Source organism: Myotis lucifugus, unplaced genomic scaffold (assembly GCF_000147115.1).
Source record: "Myotis lucifugus unplaced genomic scaffold, Myoluc2.0 scaffold_5, whole genome shotgun sequence".
Lineage (NCBI taxonomy): Eukaryota > Metazoa > Chordata > Mammalia > Chiroptera > Vespertilionidae > Myotis > Myotis lucifugus.
Window position 1 is genome coordinate 8,134,403 of NW_005871053.1, and position 21,013 is coordinate 8,155,415.

Here is a 21,013-nt window from a genome sequence, read left to right on the forward strand (position 1 = left end):
TGACTATATTCTGCGCAGTGACAAAACCTGAAGTCATTTTCAAGTTCCACCATTTCTTACTTCTTTTCAATTGGGTCAAGTTTCTAAACTTCATAATCTCTGTTTTCTAGCTAATGAAAAGAAAATAGGATTCTACTGAGTCTTCCATCTACCTACTCCAGGACTTCTGTGGGGATCAAATGAGATGAGGCACGCGAAAATTATTCACAAACATTTGGTTAAACTATAAAATGTTTGCACCTGGCTATAAAGCAAGTTGGGTTCCTGGGCTAAAGAAACTCCAAGGAGGCTAGTCACTAGGGAGAGGAAGCCGGGTGTGCTACATGACGTCATTACCCGGTGCCCACAGCTACCATTTCCGGGCTGGGCTGGGCTGGGCTGTGGGCCGCATTTTGCGCCATGGGGTCTTGGCAGCGTTGGCTGCGATTTGCTGGGGTGTCACTCTGGGGTGTTGGCGGGACCTGTGTCCCACTTGGGGGAAACCGAGTGTTGGTTTGTCAGATCCAGGCCTGTGGTGCTGTTTATTTTAATGGCCAGTGCACCTCATGGCAGCTCCTGTGTTGAGCATCTGCCTCCTGGGGGTCAGTGTGTGTCATAGCTACCAGTCAGATGGATGGACACTTAGCCTTTTATAGAGAGATGGGTCTTCATCTTTTCAGCCTCCAACATCCATTTCCTCGCCTTCCTCTGCAGTGCTACATATCTTAGAGCTTATTCTTTTTCCCCCCATGGACTTTTAGAGAGAGGGAGGGAGGAGGAAACACAGAGATAGAGAAACATCAGTGTGAGAGAGACACGTGCCCTTGACTGGGAATTGAACTGGCACAATGGGGTGCCCTCCTCCATGAAGTCACTCAAGTTCTAGATGTCAAAAGTGAAGCTCCCTTCAACACATGGGTTCCAAGGTTGCCCTGGGGGTCATGGCTGCTCCCGGCAGTCAGAGATGAGAAGAGCATGGACAGCTCTGGGGGGAGGTTTGAGGCTCATAAAATGTCTTCTCACATTTTATTTTCTAGAACTCAGTCACACGCGTCCATCAGAGCCAGGGGCGGGGCGTGCTGGGATGGGGGGGGGGGGTAGCTCCTGGTTAGGCAGTCACAGTGCTGTGCTATGTTGAAGGGAGACAACCAATTTTTTGAGTGGAAAGTTAGCTGATCTCCCACGATTTTAAACAGAAAATTAATAATGTGAACTTTCAGCTCTGTCCTCTAACCTCCCAGCCCTTGGACTCACTGAAAAGGGGGATTTGTCAGAAGTTGGGTTTGAGGTGAGGGGCCTTCCTCACCCACCCAATTTGGGAAGGAAGAAGAGAAGGAGCAAGCAGGGTATCTACACAACAACTTCCTCCCTGTTTTGGTAAAAAATCCCTCTCAGGCTGAGCAATTACTAATTGCTGGCTTTCAGGATTTTTTTTTTAAAACAAAGGAATTGAAAAGCTGAACCACTCTGCCCTTTGCTCCCCTGCGTGAGAGTGGGCAGAGGACTGGATGGAAGGGGGTAGGAACCTGGAACAAGAGCAGGATGCTTTGCCATTACTTCCTGCTCCTTGAATGCCAGGCTGTGGGGGTGGGCAGTTCCTCCTGCTAACGGCCCACAGTGGGTAGGCGCTGCCTGCTGCAGAGGGGCTGGGACAGCCACTCCGGAAGCCAGCGAAGCCAATTTTATGGAAGAAGCCTTCTTTGTTAAAACCCAAATCCAATCAAACCTTGGCTCTCTAGCTGCAGATTTAGTATCAACCACGCTCTCCTCAAATTCGTTTTGTCACAGAGCCCCAGGCACTCTCGGCCCCGCGAGAACCGAAGCAAATGGGCTTCCTGTGTGCAGAACCGGACGTCTGTGACTTAGGAGGATCGGGTCTGACACACAGCTGGTATCTGCTCAGACCAGTGACCCTAACAAATCAATCTGCAGAGCTGAGGCTCTGGTGTCCACAAAAGGGAGAGGGCTGCTCACCATTCAGAATAAGTCTTTCCCTACTGCAAGCTGTTTTTTTTAAAAATTAAGATCTGACTCACGGTGCATTTCAAACACAATGCCGTTCACACTCGCCTTGCCAAGGGTACAGCAACTGTGTAAAGCGAGGCTCTGCCATAGCATAGTGTAAGGCCCTCGGCCACGCCCTGGGCTCCAGGCTCTGCCAGCCCAGCTGTCCCGGCCCGAACAGGTGGTGTAAAACAATAGCCCCGCAGCCGAGGGCCGGCCAGACCCTCCAGCCGCCAAGTGTCCAGCCAGACTCCTGCAAGCAGCACGGTCACCAGCCGCCACCAGCCCGGCCAGTGCCCACACTCATGGAGCCCCGGCCGCTCCTCCTGCTCCTCGGCCTCTGCTCAGGTAAGTGCCAGTGTCGGGGGGCTCTTCTCTGAGGCTGACGCACTAGAGCCCCCAAACCAGAGCCTTGCTGCTTTGGTGGGAACACAGCATGGCAGGCTTCAGCAGCCCCAGACCGCTGTCGGTTTCTCACCAGTGTCCACTTGACTGGGTTTGGGGATAAAGATTTTAAGTTCGTGTTAATCCATTAAACTGGGTGCGGCTGGGTCAAAGGCTACAAAGTGGACAGCGTCCCTCCCTCCGTCGGTGCCTGGCCCCCACGCGCCCCTGTGACCAGATTCACCACCACCTCTACCTTCCCAGAGCTGCTCTCATCCTTGAACAACCACAGGGACTTAGAGTGACGGCTTACACGCAGACAATAAGGTTACAAGCCCTTTGATTGCTCCCGGAGAATCCTGAACTTGAAGAGGCTTGATTGACAGCTCCAGGTGCCGGAGAGAGAAACCCATTCATCATTGTAATCAAATGCTCTCCATGAGCTGAAATAGTTTGTAACTTTTTAAACTTCTGAAGTTAGAAAGTTCATACGAATGCGTTCTTGCCTACTTTATTTTGGAAGTACATTACTCTATGTAGGGGTGGGTTTGAAGTGAAACCTTGCACAGCCCTTGACCTTCATTCCACTCTGGAATGTGTCACAACACAGCAGCTGAAACGCTATCCTGAAGCCCAAACTTCCGGTAGAGGAAGCTAGCGGTTTGCTGATTGCTTCACGGAAAAGCTTCCCGGTGACATCATCCCAACCAAGAGGCCAGGCAGCTGACACGTGTGATTTCTCTTCTCTGATGTTGCTCTGACAACACAGGCCTCTGGGCAAGAGAGGTGAAGAGCGTTATTGTGAACGTTTTTCAATGGCAGAGTTGAGGGAAATAGCCTAAACTCTAATAAATTCAGATACATTATATCCCGAGGGATTTGGACTTGATCCAACCAAAGCTGCCTGGTGGTGGCAGTGGTGTGTCTGCGTGTTTCTGTGTGTGTGTGTGTGTGTGTGTGTGTGTGTTTCTGTGTGTGTGTGTGTGTGCAAACACTACACTCAGTGAAAATTCTTACGTTACTTGCTTATGTATAAAAATCCTTAGGAGATCTCTTAGGATACCAAAAACCTCCAAAGATGCATGTTTAGCTACTTTAAAAGGCATGTGACATGTATTTAGATCAATCCTAGAATTTGCTGGTGTCAATTCACATGAGTGAATGCAGAGCTGGATGAGGCATTCCAACATCTTTGATTTTTTATTTGGGAAACTGAGGCTGAAAGACATGAACTGACCTGCCCGAAGTCACTTAATTTATAAATCCCTGGAATGTGATCACTTACAGACTGCGTTGGTTATGTACACAGTCAGAAAACAGCCTGAAATGTCAAAGGTGGCCAAATATCTAGGCACTAGGCTGAGACAAGCATTACTTACCCACGGTGACTAGTAACCGTACAGAATTCCGTGTCTAACCCAGTGGGCATAAAAACACAAACTGGACCAGTATGATACAAAACACACAGTGGAATCATGTTGGGCTTCCCTATTTAGAATCAGTTCTCTGTGGGCAAAATTCTCATCATATCAGGGATACATTTTCCTGTGCTAGCTTAATACATAATGATCTCTGTTCTATTTATATAGCTTTTTAAAAATGATTTCCTTTTAAAAATATGTTTTTGTTTATTTCAGAGAGAGGAAGAGAAAGGGAGAGGGAGAGATGGATAGAAACCTCAATGATGAGAGAAAATCACTGATCTGCTGCCTCTTGCACACCCCACACTGGGGATCCAGCCTGCAATCTGGGCATGTGCCCTGACCAGGAATCAAACCTTGACCTCCTGGCTTATGGGTTGATGCTCGACCACTGAGCCACACTGGCCCAGCTATATAGCATTTTTTTATTACAACTTTCCCTCTCTTCCATCTCAAGAATCCCAACTACCTTATTGCCACCTCTCTTACAGCATGTTACTTTCTGATTTGTCCAGTTATTTATGTAAGTGACAAATGGCAATCACCATGAGGGCAGGAAGACAGGATTTATGTCTGATTCACTTTTGATTATCTCAAAGCTCCTAACACAATGCTTTGCACACAGTAAATGTACAACAAATATTTGATGAACGAATTAAGGTGACTGCTGTCTGAATTAGGATGATTTTGCTGAAACGGGACATTATTTATTTGTTTGTCTGTATGGTTACTGATTCACACCCTACCTTTTAAGGAAAGTATTTACTGTGACTCATTGGCTTCAGGAGGAGTTGGTCCCATTCTCCAGACCATGTTGGAGTCAGGAACAGAATCATAGATTCTGACCTCAAGTTTTCTATCACCTTACCCCGTTTTGAGGAGGAAAGAAGGACGAATGCTAATGAGCCTAATCTAAGAAATGGAGACTCAGAAATTCCGGAGAAATTCACTCAGGAAGGAGCAAGGGCCTTGTGATTGGCCGGTGGGGGAGGAGGAAATGGGTGTAACTGGCGTGCTGAGCCGCCCTGTCTCCAGGCCTGCCCTCTCCCTGGTGGGCCATAGGGTTGGCTGCATAGCTTTCCTGCTACATAATGCCAGCCGTCTGCTCTGTCTGTTGCTTTTAGTATGTTCTTCCTGTCGAACCGGAATAAACCATCACTTGGAAATAAGCAGCCCAGGGCAGTGCCAAAGCAATAGCGTCACATTCGGTGGCCAAGCACTCAGTGGCCATGCCCGTCCCCTCCCCCTGTGCGCTGACTGGGGCCCGGGATAGACAGGCAAGAGTTAGTATGTATAAAGTGTGTAGGAGGATCACTGTGTCCCAGGGGCTTAACGGGGTGACTGCAAACATGGAGTCTCTGGACAACATGCTCTTGGAGCAGTGGTTCTCAACCTTCTGGCCCTTTAAATACAGTTCCTCATGTTGTGACCCAACCATAAAATTATTTTCGTTGCTACTTCATAACTGTAATGTTGTTACTGTTATGAATCGTAATGTAAATATCTGATATGCAGGATGGTCTTAGGCGACCCCTGTGAAAGGGTCGTTCGACTGCCAAAGGGGTCGCGACCCACAGGTTGAGAACCACTGCTCTTGGAGAGTCCTTGAATGCAGGAGGTTTGGGGAGATGCCATGTGAAAGCTCTGCATAGACCCTCTGGAGTTTGCAAAGCTGGGAACTAGGCAGGCTGGGTCCGGGGTTCCCCACGGACACTCCAGGGAGGTCATAATGAAGAGTTTAAGCTGCACTGAATGGAAATGACACATGTACCTTGAGGGATGCGGGAAAGAGCGCGGTCCTAGGGTCAGGCTGCCCCATTCACAGCCCCGCCTCTGACCAGCTAGGAACCACGAACACTGATCAGCTGTCTGCACCTCAGTTTTCCCATTTATAAAACAGAGTAAAGATGTGCTCGTAGGGCTGCCATATGGACTTAATAAGTCAACACAAGACAGGGCCTTTAATGAAGCTCATGGACTAATTGAAGTGCACTCTTGGGGGATAAAAATGTGTCCGCAACATTGGTTATTTCCAGCTGCATCGAGGTACTGGCTGGGAAAGAGTGGCTGAGAGCATGGGCTCTGGGTCTGAACACTCGCTCCACCCCTTATGAAATCTGGGCAAGTATTCACCTCTCTGTGCCTCAGTTTCCCCATCTGTAAAGTGAGGACAAAACCAGCACCTACCACACCCCATTCTGAGGATACAAAGAGTTAGGGTGTATAAAGTGTGTCGGAGAGTGGCACATAAGTTGGATGGGTCAGTTATTTTTATTACTAAACATAGAAAAAGTAATTACCTTTTATTTTATTTTGTTGACAAACTCTTCAAACTTAATATCCAGGGAGAAAAATAATAACCTGTCTTAGAGGCAGTAGGCTAACACTACTGGGCAAAAGAGAGCATCTCTTTCATTCAATTTTTAATTGTCTTGGCCCAGGGAGAAGGTACGGGGGTTTCAGCAATAACCAGCGGAAAGGGGAGCTCTGGTTACATGAATCAAGGCAAACGGATCGTGTGTCTGTTTCCTCTCCCAGCCCTGAACAGGCAGTCAGTCCCCCATCCACCCTAGGTTTGAGTTACAAAGACCCTTCACAAGGCATTTGCTGGAATCTGGAACACTTTTTCTCGTTGGAATAATGTTGAGCAGTTTCCAAGACAGCCACAGTTCACCCATGATGTTAAGAGTTAGTGCAGGAGCACCAGGCAGCGTGACAGGCGCTAATCCCCGCTCTGCCCCAGCCGCGTGACCTTGCACAGGTCGGCCAACCTCTGAGTCTCAGCCAGCCTGCCTGCCTGCCTCCCCGGAAGCTGGTGAGGACCACATAGCATTGGCCATAAAAGGGCTCTGAGCCCCAGGAGTACTGATGATACTGCTCTTCATCCTGAAAGAAAACGCAGTAAAGATTTCTTGGAGTCACTCGTGCTCCAAATCGGAGCCCCAAACTCAGGTTGGTAAAGCACAGTTTTCACTCTGTCTTAACAACTCAACTGGGAGATGTACCCACCAGCAGTATTTTTTAAATTATGGTAAAATACACACGATATAAAATTTACCATAGTAAAATACACTTTACATAAAATTACCACTTTACAGGGAACTATTTAGTGGCATTAAGTATTTAAAATGTTACGCAACCATCACCCCTGTCTAGTTTCAGAACTTTTTCACCCCAAAAGGAAACCCTGCACCCATGAGCAGTCTCTCCCCAGGCCCCTGTCCCTCCAGGCCCTGGTAACCACTAATTTCTATCCTGGACATCTATAATAATAAAAGCGTAATATGCAAATCGACTGAATGGCCAAACAGCAGAATGACCGTCCGGATGACCTTCTGGACAAAGCCGGGGCTGCAAGAGCTGAGCCCCTTGCACAAGTTTTGTGCATCAGGCCTCTAGTTTCTTATAAATGGGATCATGCAATATGTGTTCTTTTGTGACTGATTTCTTTCATGTGGCATAATGTTTTCTTTTCTTTTTTTTATATTTTATTGATTTTTTACAGAGAGGAAGGGAGAGAGAGATAGAGAGCTAGAAACATCGATGAGAGAGAAACATCAATCAGCTGCCTCCTGCACATCTCCCATTGGGGATGTGCCCGCAACCCAGGTACATGCCCTTGACTGGAATCGAACCTGGGACCCTTCAGTCCGCAGGCCGACGCTCTATCCACTGAGCCAAACCAGTTTCGGCATGTTTTCAAGGTTAATCCATGTTGTAGCATGAATCAATACTTCATTTCTTTTTCTGGCTGAATAATAGTCCACTGCATGGTTAAACCACAATTTGTTCGCCCACTTACCTAGGGATGGACTATTGTATATAATACTGCTATGAACATTCAGGTACAAGATTTTGTATAAACAATTCTTTTGAGATATACCCAGAAGTGAAATAGGTATTCCGTATGCTAATTCCATATAACTTGTGTGAGGAACCACCAAAATGTTTTCCACGGTGACTGCACCGTTTTACACCCTCATCCGCAACATCTCAGGGTTCCTGTTTCTCCCCTGTGTGACCAACATTTGTCATGTCCACCTTTGCTGATTATGGCCATCCTAATGGGTATGACCCCGCATTGACTGTGGGCTGTCCCTAGCATCTGAGGCCAGCCAGTTCGAGATTTCATTACGCCAGGACCAGACTCTGAAGCACTGAGATTGGCTTTGGTGGGGACCCTTCTTCCTGCGTGTACATGTTCCTCGCAAAGATGAGGCAGCCAGAAGCGGGATTAAGGAATGTCAGCTGTCCAAAGGGCAAGTGTCGTGCTAATCTGGCACGCCCCACGGAGAAGGGACCGCACCAGCAGCTGTGCCTGGACAGGACGGCAGGCAACACTAGCTGCACGTGGGAGCCCTTCAACCAGGGGTCCTGCGTGCCTTCTGTTCGCTGGCCAGCCTCAGGTGCTCGTGTCCGTGTCCGTGGGGGCGAGGAGCAGAATCTGACAGCATGCCTGCCATTTGCTTCCTCAGCTGGCCTGGTCCTGGGCTCTGAGCACGAGACCCGTCTGGTGGCAAAGCTATTTGAACAATATAACAAAGTGGTGCGGCCAGTGGAGGACCACCGCCAGGCCGTGGAGGTCACCGTGGGCCTGCAGCTGATACAGCTCATCAACGTGGTGAGACAGCGTGCCCGGGCTCCCACGGCAACCCCCTCCCCCCAGCATCCTCCCCTCGGCTCCCCTCTCTGCCCCCTAAACATGGGTCTTGTCTTTTTTCAGGATGAAGTCAATCAGATCGTGACAACCAATGTTCGACTCAAACAGGTACTAGATGATTGCGTTTGTGTTGTTTGTTTTCACCCTGAAATTTAACCTGGGCCCAGAGTAAATCAATTTGGGCTAAAGAAGCATATACCAAAGTGTTAGAGTAGATATTTGGGAGTGGCGGGATTATGGATCACATGTGTTGGTGTGTGTTTGTTTTTAGCATTGTGCTTTTTCTGTGTGTATTAGTCTGCTAGGGCCGCTATAACAAAGCCACAAACTGGGTGGCTCAAACAACAGAGATACATTGTCTCGCAGTTCTTGAAGCCAAAGTCCAAAGTCAAGGTGTCGATAGGATGGGTTTCTTCTGCTTCAGCCCTCCCTCCTTTGCCCATTTGCATGTTCACATGGCATTCTTCCTGAATATGTATCCATCTTCAAATGCACCCCCCCCTTTTTTTAATTGGCCACCTTTGCCTCTTCAGGCAGACCTGTGCTTTTTTTTTTTAATATATTTTTATTGATTTCAGAGAGGAAGGGAGAGGGAGAGAGAGAAAAATATCAATGCTGAGAGGGAATCATGATTGGCTGCCTCCTGCACGCCCCCTACTGGGGTTCGAGACTGCAACCCAAGCATCTGCCCTTGACCGGAATTGAACTCCGCACCCTTCAGTCCGCAGGCTAATGCTCTAGCCACTGAGCCAAACCGGGTAGGGCCAAACCCGCCCTTCTTAAAAGGACATCACTCGTATCGGGTGGGGCCTACCTTAGTGACCTCATTTTCACATAATTACCTCTGTAAAGACCCTCTCTCCTAATAAGGTCATATTCTGAGGTACCAGGGGTTAGGACTTCAACACTGAATTTTGGGGAGATGTAATTTGATCCATAACATTGTGTTATCCGAAGTTGCCTCCTGGGGCACATATTACTTTTATACTATAGGAAGAATAATACTTGTAAAAATGGTGCTGCCTTCTTGAGGAAAATGTTCAAATTGTGTCACTCTCCTTTTGTGGGGTGGGCACATGTGGCATGATGGATCTGCCATCACCTAGCGCTGAGACTTGCAGGTACCGCTGCTTTCCCATCTGTAAAATGGGGTCAATGACCACTCTTACGTCCCAGGACTTTTGTGAGGACTGAACCATGGTTATCGGTAACCTGCTTATAACTGTGCCCAAATGTAGCCAATCAGTGCAAGTGTTAGCTGGTGTTGTTAGCTGAAGTGAAGGCTGAATTCTGAATCAAACCTTTCTTACCAGAGCACAGTTTCTGTCGCTATCTGAATGATCATGCCCATCAGAGCTCTTGATAACTCGATTGTTTTAAAAAGGTGTTTAGCTTTCTAATCAGCGAAAAGTTTTCATTTCTAGCAATGGGTGGATTACAACCTAAAATGGAATCCAGACGACTACGGTGGCGTGAAAAAGATTCACATTCCCTCCGAAAAGATCTGGCGCCCAGACTTGGTTCTCTATAACAAGTAAGCGAGACAGACGGCTGGACGGGGAGGGGCATTCCTGGGGAGGGGAGCCAATGCCCTAACAGAAGGCCACCTCTCGGTGTGCTTCAGGAGCCCAGAGCCAAGCTGACATGCTAGGGGCCATATGGCGTCTCATGTTATGAAGGGAAACAATTATCCGAATCAAATTGAATCAGGGCTGTGGGTGAGGGACATTTCATCCCTGAGAGCTCCCGCAGGGTGCGTGGCAACTATCCAAGGGACCCAAACCTCCTGTAATTGAGTTCCTTGGAATTAAATGTCCTTCCTACCAATTGGTCTGGACCTCCTGAAGCTGTTGTTCGTCATACCCTCGTGGCATCACAAGATGCCAGGCAGCTGATGGCCCAGGGAGCGCATGTGGCCCACCCATAGGCTCTGTGACAGACCACATGCCATGAAATTAAATGTGATTCAAGGCACTCTGCTTTCACGACATGCTCATTAACACACTCTCATTGGCCAGGGAATGTGCATTCAAAGTGCATCCGTCCCAGGCAGAGCACAGAGCACTGGCCTGGAGGATTTGCACCTGATTCCACCGCATGTTTGGGGCGAGAGGCTGTGTGTGCTGCACACTTACCAGGGAAGGTGGCCACGGCTAGTGAGTGGGAATGATACCCTGTATGGCCGATCACCCCTACTTCAATGTTCTCCCTGCATATTTTCCCGTTATAACTGGGATTCGAGCTTTTCCAGTTATAATCTGGGATCCAGATTATCCAATCATTTGTGTGAACTTTTCGGACAAGTGTGCTCATTGGGCAAAGTGTCTCGTGTTGGTTAAGTTTCTCTTCCAGTAAGAATGTGAGCGAGGTCCTATTAACAAGCTTGTTCAGGGACACCTGTTGGGGGAAGAACCCTGTCGACCGGCCGAGAGGGAGAGACTTGGGAGGTCCTGTGGCCTCTGCTCCTTGGAAAGGCCCAATAGCGCAGTTTTCTGGAGAGAGCCCACCTCCATCCCGAGGAAAACTCAATGGGAAGAAAAACCTCCTGATTCATGTCCCTGAGAGTCATCAAGGCAGACCCAGCCACCTGTGTACACCGCGCCCTGCCCTTGGCCAAGGCCTGGACACAGGCTGTTTGCAGGACAAGCGGACTGCTCACGGAACAAGGCCTGCAGAAGTGGCCTTTTGTTATTTTTAATCTCTACCATGTTGGATATTTTTGAACAAGAAATTAGTGCCAATATTTGAAAATATCACATCAAAATCCAGGCTTTTAGCGTCTCTAGAAAACTTCAACATTCAAGAATATGGAAACTTTGGGTTTTAAAATGTAGATTTTTAGCTTCTAAAGAAAAATCTAAATATCTGGCCACACTGGGCCTTTTCTCCCATCGGGACAGCACAGGCAGAACTGAGTGGCACCTTCGTCAGAGGCAAGAGAGGCTATCCCTTCACACAGCCTCACCCCTCCCTCCTTCCTCGCCTGCCTGGCTCTAGAAGCATCTGAGTGTGTGATCCCACCCCACTGAGTCCTAAATAGTTCTCAGAAAGGTATTGGACACCTTCCTTAACCTGCTTGTCACAGTAATGAGCCACTGGATGTGTTCTTATTTAAAACTAGAGGCCCGGTGCATGAATTCATGCACGGGTGGGGGCCTGGCCACGATCGGGGTCAATGGGGGTGCTGGCCAGCCAGGGGGAGGGACCATAGGAGGTTGGCCGCCCCCCCTGATTGGGGCCAATTTGGGGGGGGCAGCCTGCCATGGGAGGTTGGCTGTGGGAGCACACTGACCACCAGGGGGCAGCTCCTGCATTGAGTGTCTGCCCCCTGGTGGTCAGTGTGCATCCTAGCAACCGGTTGACCGGTCATTCGGTCATTCAGTCGCTTAGGCTTTTATATATTTAGATTCCTAGGTTTTCCCCAGTTAACTTTCGAAGTATAGAGGGAGGGGATAGATGGAGATGATTACCAATACTAGAAAGCACTGAGAAGAAAAAGATCTGGGATGCAGTGGGTCAGTGTTACCTGATATTTCTTTAAAACTAGATTCCCAGATTCTTCCCCAGGTAATCTGATTCCTGCTTAGATGGTGCTCAGGAATCTGTCTTTTAACATGCACCCCAGAGATTCTTGTTATCAGTCAAACTTGGGAAACACTGACACAGACAAGAATCGACACTGCCTGAAAGACAGCTTCTATAATTAACGCCCGAGTAATTAACCTCTGTCTCCCCTTTGGTCCCACCGTAGTGCAGATGGTGACTTTGCCATCGTCAAGTTCACCAAAGTGCTCCTGGACTACACTGGCCACGTCACGTGGACACCCCCGGCCATCTTCAAAAGCTACTGTGAGATCATCGTCACCCACTTTCCCTTTGATGAGCAGAACTGCAGCATGAAGCTGGGCACCTGGACCTACGATGGCTCCGTGGTGGCCATCAACCCGGTAGGTGGTGACCTTGCGTCCTGAGGTTGGGTTCAGGCGAAGCATGACTCAGGTCTTCACCTCTGCCCCTTCGTGATCAGAGGCTCTCGGCACCATTGAGAGCCTGGGGGACCATCTAGTTGGATGGCTCTCAATTGGTTGGTTAAGCTCTTGATGTGCTGCCTGTGAGAATCACCTGGACGCTAAAATGAAGTCCCAAGAATATGTGTCTAATCCATCTGGGATGGGGCTAGGGCACCAACATGTTTTAAAGCTCCTAGGTGACTTGAATGTATAACCAACATGGAGAATTCCAGTAGCTCCAACACCCTCATTTGATAGGAAAGGAACCTGAGACCCAAAAGTGGGAGTGACCCAGAGTCCCACCTGGGTATGTACCAGCGCTGGGATCTGTGGCCTTGTCGCAGGTGATTGCGAAACCCTGGTCCTCCTCGGGGTGACGTGGCTGGGTTTTCAGTTTTATTTCATCTTCTCAGGAAAGCGACAAGCCAGACCTGAGCAACTTCATGGAGAGCGGGGAGTGGGTGATCAAGGAGTCCCGGGGCTGGAAGCACTGGGTGTTCTACGCCTGCTGCCCCTCCACCCCCTACCTGGACATCACCTACCACTTCGTCATGCAGCGCCTGCCCCTCTACTTCATCGTCAACGTCATCATTCCCTGCCTGCTCTTCTCCTTCCTGACCGGCCTGGTGTTCTACCTGCCCACAGACTCAGGTGGGTGCCGTTGCCATGGCTGTGGCTGCTGATGCTAACAGGTCTTGTGCTGCTGTTTCAGGAAAAGGCAGAAATAATTATAGGCTAATAAACAAATACAGGCAGACAGACTCAAATCATCACCCCTCCGAGGGCATGCTTACGGAGTGGCCATGTATAGTGGTGAGAGAGTTGAACGAGACCTTGAAGATGCACATACATAGCTCAGTCTACTTAAAGGAAATAATCACCAATACCTACTTGTTGAATACCTACTGTGTGCTGGGTAAGGCATGGATCACAGACATACCTCATGCCATTTCCCCTGGGCAGTCACTTGCTCTACATTGACCAATCAGGTCTTGCCTCTGTTGCCACTGCTGGCCACTTGAAAATAGCTTTTGCCAATCTTTTCCCAGAGGGCAGTGTCTTTGTGCACAAGACTGTACTCCCCAAGTGACAGTGCTTCCTCACCTATAAGCCCACACAGCTTACCTCCCACTGAGTCAGCACATCTCACCAAACAACAGCAATGGACAAAAAAACAGGAACAGGGTCTCTATACATCTGCCAGCAGGTCCCTAATCATAAGCAAGTTATGACTGACAAGTGTGTATGTGTGTGTGTGGGGGGGGGGGAGGGCAGATGGTACAGACAGTCCTCAAACTTATGACAAGTCAAATTTTCTCAAAATTATAAGAAAAAAACTCACAAAAGTCTAAACCCAACTTTCCAACAAGGAAAAAAAAGACTATGCATTCATTCATTCAGCATACAGTACTTGTTGAACAACTGTTAGGCAGCAGGAATACAGTGGAAAAGAAGGCAGAATTAGCCCCTACAGAATCTATGTTCTAGTGATTGTACTTAGTTTTAAACAAATGATCACAAACAAATATTTCTTCAACTTTCTAGTCAAATGAAGCTACTTAAAGTAAAGAGAGAAAGCAATAGTCAGGCAATATAAAAACTACTCACAGTTTCTATACATGATTTATGCTTGGAAAGTATTTTTTAACAGTGAGATACTTGATGAATGTTAACTATTATTATTATCACTATTATTAATCAAGAAATGGGATGTAAGTTGATCAGTATTTCATATTTATAATTCTGTCTTCTTTTTCACTTTTAAAGGCTTTCCTCCTCACTAGGTAGAATTCCACTCACAAGGTAGACTGCTAACTTCTTGTTTGCACCTGCTCTGTATCCTGCATACACTCCCAGCATCTGGAAGCATCCTGTGTGGGAGTGGGTGGGGGGGAGGGGGCACAGGGAGAGCTCCATACTGGAAAGCAGGATAGCACGGGGGTTTCCCAGGACACAAACAGCAAGACCAGCCCAAGGGAAGGCTCTCCCCTGCACCTAAGGTGGCGGTCCCCACAAAAGCATCCCAATGCCCTTCAGCCCGCCCTTCTCATTTGCCATTCTTGCCTAACCAAGACTGCAACAGGGAATCGTTCACCCTGAAATTGTAGGGCCTGGAGAAAGGAGGCGGGGCAGAGCACTCCCTGGTCCCTTCATATGAAAAAACAAAACAAAACAAAACAAAACAATCCTCCTCTTTAGACGAAAGTCCATGGTGTGATATCACTGATTTCGTTTTCTCAGTTTGGGTCTTACCCTTGCTCTCATCATGAGAAAATTATACATGAGCCTCTGGCTGCCCACCCACCGGCAGGGTAAGGAGCAGGCCAGGCCGCGGTTCAGTGTTGTGAGGTTGACGACGTTCTGCTACAGATGGGAAAACCGCCACCCGGGTCTAGCATGTACCTTGGCTCCCTGGGCTCCACCAAGAAGTGGGATTCTGGGGCGGGAGGTGAAGCCGCCGTTTCCTGCCTGGCGGCCTCTAATGAAAACACCTGCCGCGTGCCCGTGTCTGTGGAGTTAAGGTGCCAAGGTCTCACAGGAGACTCTGCCCAAAATGTGTCCCCAGAATGACGCTTTGAGAAATGCCTGTCACACGCCTCTCACCCGAGGGTTTCAGTGGGGTCTTGGTCTGAAAGAGCAGCCAGAGCAAAGGACACAGACTGGGGAGCTTCAAAATCAGACATTTCCGGTCTCCCAGCTCTGGAAGCTGGAAGTCCGAGATCAAGGTATCAGCCGGGGTGGTTTGCTCTGGGGCCTCTCTCCTTGGCTCACAGATGCCAGTCTCCTCCTCGTGTCCTCACCTGGTCTTTCCTCTCTGTGTGTATCTGTGTCCCTCTTGTAGGACACCAGTCAAGTTGGATGAGGGCCCACCCTGAGACCTCATCTATATATATAAAAGGCTAATGTGCTAAGGTCTGACCATCTGACCGGTCGCTATGATGCACACTGACCACCAGGGAGCAGATGCTCAATGCAGGAACTGCCGAGCTGCAGTGACTTGGCAGCGGTGGTTCTCGGGTGACGCACCCGAAACCAGAGAGGAGGGAAGCCCGATTCCTCATAGGGCTGTGCGATTCCATCTTCGGCTGGGAGTTATGTTGTTGCTGGGGCACTGTTGGCCCCGAATCTGGTTTACTGCACACTTGTATTTGCGTTCCATACCCTGTACGACACCAACTTTGCAGAGTGCCCTCTCGCACTCCGGGACCCCTCAGGGGATGTCGGAGAGCTGGGTTTGGCCCAATCCTGGCAGGCCAGGCCAAGCGACCCACCTGCCATGGGACCCCGCTCACTCTGCAGGCGCCCTTCGAGCAGTGCCACCCCAGATGCAGTCGACCGGGGAGGGACCATGGGAGAGTGGTTCCAGGGCATGTCTGGCCCGTCTTGCCCAGTCCCACCCTGCCAACCACCTTCTAATTAATTTCCTTTCAATGTGCACGAATCTGTGCACCGGGTCACTAGTTTTAATTTAATTACCTCTTCAAAGGCCCCATCTCCAAACAGTCACTGAGTGCTGAGGCTTAGGGCTTCAACATATAAATTTGAGAGGAGCAACCGTTCAGGCCGTAACAGGTGGGCGGTTGTGTTTCGTCTCCATTTTGTCCAGGAGAGAAGATGACCCTGAGCATCTCTGTGCTGCTGTCCCTCACCGTGTTCCTGCTGGTCATCGTGGAGCTGATCCCCTCCACCTCCAGCGCGGTGCCCTTGATTGGGAAATACATGCTCTTCACCATGGTGTTCGTCATCGCATCCATCATCATCACCGTCATCGTCATCAACACCCACCACCGCTCCCCCAGCACCCACGTCATGCCCGACTGGGTGCGGAAGGTGAGTGAGTGAGGCCCCTGCAAGCTCCACACAGGTCCGCTGTCCCCTCGAGGGCATCTACAGGGCTTCCTCCCCCGCTTGTCCCCGTGGCCGGCGGAATTCTGCTCACCCTTGTGGGTACTCAGAGCTGAAAGTCCTTTCTGGGCTGTAAGGCATTTTTGGAAGGAACATTCTTGGGCCTCTTTCTAGAGATAAATAACCCACATAGCTTCCTCAGAGAGAGAAGAAAACCAGAATTAACAAAGCTCACCTCTAATTCAAGCTTTAAGAACCTCTTTAATTAGCGACGATAAATAAATCACTGTCCTTTTTATTCAAATGCTGGGAAATTCTTGTGGTTTCTGTTTGTATGGCTTGCAGTTCGTGAAGAGGTTGCTTATTTTTTTCTGGTGGAATCATCTGCAGACAATAGGGCTAGAGATGGAGGGGAGGCTTGATGAGAGATGGTCAAAAGCGAGTTCCAATGGGAAACTTGGTCTCAAGTATTTACATTTTTGAAATGTAAAATGTGTTTACGTTTCAAATGTCAGTTGTTGTTGTTTTTTATATAAAACTTCACAGACACACAAATGACCAGGATCTTTTGTGTAAAATTAAAAATATTTGTCATGAATTGACAGAAACCACTGCTCACAATGTATTCTTTTGAAAGAAATGGTCCCTGTTTGTATTAATGGTCCCTGTTTTGTCTTTCCGTCTGGAAGACAAAACAGGCTGGGCGCTTAACATGTTAAGTGACTTCTGGCAATACCTGTCTTGCATTTTTTCAGAAACAAGAAATGAAAGAAAATAGTTTAGCTGTTTTGTGGGGCCAGAGCTATATATATATATAAAATATATTTCATTGATTTCTTTTTACAGAGAGGAAGGGAGAGGGATAGAGAGTCAGAAACATCAATGAGAGAGAAACATCGATCAGCTGCACCCACCACCGGGGATGTGCCTGCAACCAAGGTACATGCCCCTGACTGGAATCGAACCTGGGACCCCTCAGTCCTCAGGCCGACGCTCTATCCACTGAGCCAAACCAGTCAGGGCTGTATTTTTATCCTGAGAGACTTTTTCTTTAACCATATGATCTTGAAAGAAGCAAGGCTGCTGGGGGTCCAGAAGCCAAGCATCACTGTTTCTCCGGAGTTCAACAGCTGCATACAGGCGCCCTCCAGTGGCGACATGCTCACATGACAGAATCGGCACCGTTAACCACTGTAATTCCACAGGCCTCAGGCTATGTATGTACTAATATGAAGGAATCTCTGAGAAAATCGAGTAGAGTCCTTTTGCTTTAAAGACAAAGAGGCGGAGGCCCAGAGAAGCTGAATGACTTGCCTAAAGTTACGTTGCTAATTCAAAGTCCGAGTTTGACGCTTGCCTTGCTGACCATTATTCTCATAAATGGATTTCTTTTCCAACGGTAGGTTTTTATCGACACCATCCCAAATATCATGTTCTTCTCCACAATGAAAAGGCCGTCCAGAGAAAAACAAGACAAAAAGATCTTCACCGAAGACATTGACATTTCCGACATTTCTGGGAAGCCGGGGCCTCCACCCCCGGCCTTCCACTCTCCCCTGATCAAGCACCCCGAGGTGAAAAGTGCCATCGAGGGCATCAAGTACATCGCAGAGACCATGAAGTCAGACCAGGAGTCCAACAACGTAAGCTCCGTGGCTTGAAACCCACGCCTCTGGGTTTAAAGAATCAAATGCTCGAGTGCAGGTGGGTGGGTGGGGTTGATGGGCAGGGTGGGGTTTCAGAGGCAGCTACTGACCTAAGGGAAGCCTGGTGACCGCCTCTCGGCCACCTCAGTGAGTCAGCATTTTGAGTAACCTATTCAACACATGAAGATCGCAATGCCGGCCGAAGGATGCTGAGGGCTTTGCGACCTACAAGTTAAATGGCTGTGAAAGATGCGTAACCTGCACTGTGGGCCGAATGACCACCTTAAGGAAATTCTAACCTTTTCCTCCCTCCCAGGCGGCTGAGGAATGGAAGTATGTTGCAATGGTGATGGACCACATTCTCCTTGGAGTCTTCATGCTCGTCTGTATCATCGGAACCCTGGCTGTGTTTGCAGGTCGGCTCATTGAATTAAATCAGCAAGGATGAGCAGAAAGCTGAGCTGAGCACCAGGCCCCAGCACCAGGAAGAGCAGAGAAAGGTGGGCAAACAGGAAGACGTGTCCACTTGGATATAAGCTCACTTATCAAACATTTAATTTTCTGTTTGCATGATGAACCATAATAATTTACATTTATAAGGTTGTGGCCTCAAAGTGTTTTCACCTTGCTTCTCCCTTCGATCTCTGTCGGCCTGGAGAGTGAACCCCTTTCAGTAAATCAAACTGGATCGCTACAGTAAGTTTCCACCCCCAATGGTGTCTGGAAGTTTTGCCCAGAATAGCTGAGGTTTGCTGTTGGCTTGTTTTTCTATTTTTATTGATTTAAGAAAAGAATGTACCCTTGTCTTAAAAGCCAGTTTTGTGCCTAGTGGGAAAGCCCCACCTACCAGTCCCAGGAAGGTAAAGCATTGGGTCTGGAGAGAAAGGAGACAGTAGACAGGCTGCCAAAATGCAAATTGCATCAAGCCCCCGGTGATAAAGTCCATGTCTACAACTGGTGGCCGAGGAAAGCGTTTCCCAGTCTAAGACAGCATCTGGGTTTGATGCTCAGGGTTTGAGGGAACACAGGTCCTGATTCCCAGGCACGAGGGAATCACCTCACAGACAAGATTTCTTTCATCCTCATGACTTTCGTGCAGACGAGCAAACTGAACCTGAGGGAGGTTAAGTTCATTGCCTAAACCAGTGGTTCTCAACCTTCTGGCCCTTTAAATACAGTTCCTCATGTTGTGACCCAACCATAAAATTATTTTCGTTGCTACTTCATAACTGTCATGTTGCTACTGTTATGAATCGTAATGTAAATATCTGATATGCAGGATGGTCTTAGGCGACCCCTGTGAAAGGGTCATTCGACCACCAAAGGGGTCGCGACCCACAGGTTGAGAACCACTGGCCTAAACTATTAAAGAGAAGAGCTGGGATTCAAACCCAGACCAACTCTGGGTTCAAGCTGCTCCAGGTTGGTCAGTTCATCCGTTCCTTGCCCTCCCTGCCACCCCTGGCTCCATCTAGGCCAGTGGTTCTCAACCTTCCTAATGCCGCGACCCTTTAATACAGTTCCTCATGTTGTGGTGACCCCCAACCATAAAATTATTTTCCTTGCTACTTCATAACTGTAATTTTGCTACTGTTATGAATCGTAATGTAAATATCTGATATGCAGGATGTATTTTCATTGTTACAAATTGAAAATAATTAAAGCATAGTGATTAATCACAAAAACAATATGTAATTATATATGTGTTTTCCGATGGTCTTAGGCGACACCTGTGAAAGGGTCATTCCACCCCCAAAGGGGTCGCGACCCACAGGTTGAGAACCACTGACCTAGGCCATTCTGTCACTCCGGTCAGTGTCTTGAGCGCTTCAGTGTCAGTGTCCACCATCTTTCTGCCTTCCCATGGAACTTCCTCCTTCCTTCCTACCCCTTATCCCTTGGAGAATATCCTTTAGCGACCTCCTAGCCACAGTGTAATTCACGCAGGACTAGAAAATGTGCAGCCTTGGATCACACCTGCCCCACAGCAGTGCCGGGTAGAGCAGGGAACTGCACTGCAGGTGGCCTGACTGAACCCAGCGGGTCTGTCTACTTCTCCGCCGGGGCCCCTCCCACACACCTAGGGCAGGACTGAGTGCCTTCATCTTTGAGTAAACGAAAGGGAAAACAGTTTGGTGGCTCCTCAAAAAACTAAACATAGAATTATCATATGCTCCAGCGACTCCACTCCCAAAAGAACTGAGAGCAGGGACTTGAGCAGATACTTGTATGCCAAGTGTTCATGTAGCATTATTCACAGCAGCCAAAAGGTGGAAACAACCCAAGGGTCCATCAGCGGATAAACAAAATGTAGTCTATACATGCCATGGAATAGTATTCAGCCTTAAAGAGCAATACAATTCTGATATATAACATGGATCAACCATGAAAACATAGTAAACGAAATGCACCAGGCACAAAAGGACAAATATTGTATGATTCCACGTACATGAGGTACCTAGGGTAGGCAAGTTCATGGAGATAGAAAGTAGGAGAGTGGTTCCCAGGGTTAGAGGAAGGGGGGAGTTACTGCTTAATGGATAGAGTTCCGGTTTAGGATGATGAAAAACTTCCGGAAATGGACGGTGGTGAGGGTTGCACAACCTCACGAATGTACTTAATGCCACTGAATTGTATACTGAAAGACGCCTAAAGTGATACATGTTGTGCTATGAATATTTTACCACAATAAAAAGTGTTGTTGTTGTTTAAATCATAAACTGCTCCTGTGCTCATCCTTAAAATTGGTCCCTGGGTGAGGATTGGCTGAAAACGGGGTCTGCTAGAGAAAATGGTTTCCCCTGGAGGTGTGCTCCTTTTTCTTTCCCCTTCCTTTTTTCCCTTTCTCTCTCCCTCCTTCTTTCCCTTTCTCCTTTTTTCCCCCCCTCCCTTTCCCCTTTCCACAACCTTCCTTTAGGGGTTAACCTCCCTCCTGGAACCGAGCCCGGAGCACCCCCCCCCCCCCCCCCACACACACACACATTTCCCTCAGAAAGTCAGCGGGAAGACTAGAGCAGGGAACCTGTCCCACCCCAAGTTTAAACCACTTTTGAGCCAGTGGCC

General features: G+C 48.4%; 1 protein-coding gene across 1 annotated transcript; it reads left to right on the forward strand.

Moving 5' to 3' along the window:
- The first annotated feature begins 2,223 nt into the window (after nucleotides 1-2,223).
- On the forward strand, nucleotides 2,224-19,138 carry CHRNA1 (cholinergic receptor nicotinic alpha 1 subunit). The gene is made up of 9 exons (XM_006083102.3): nucleotides 2,224-2,331; nucleotides 8,264-8,409; nucleotides 8,512-8,556; nucleotides 9,873-9,982; nucleotides 12,200-12,395; nucleotides 12,872-13,109; nucleotides 16,066-16,289; nucleotides 17,708-17,947; nucleotides 18,267-19,138. The coding sequence occupies exons 1-9, from the start codon at nucleotides 2,289-2,291 to the stop codon at nucleotides 18,396-18,398; spliced, it is 1,374 nt and encodes a 457-aa protein (XP_006083164.1). The 5' UTR covers nucleotides 2,224-2,288; the 3' UTR covers nucleotides 18,399-19,138.
- Nucleotides 19,139-21,013: the final 1,875 nt, after the last annotated feature.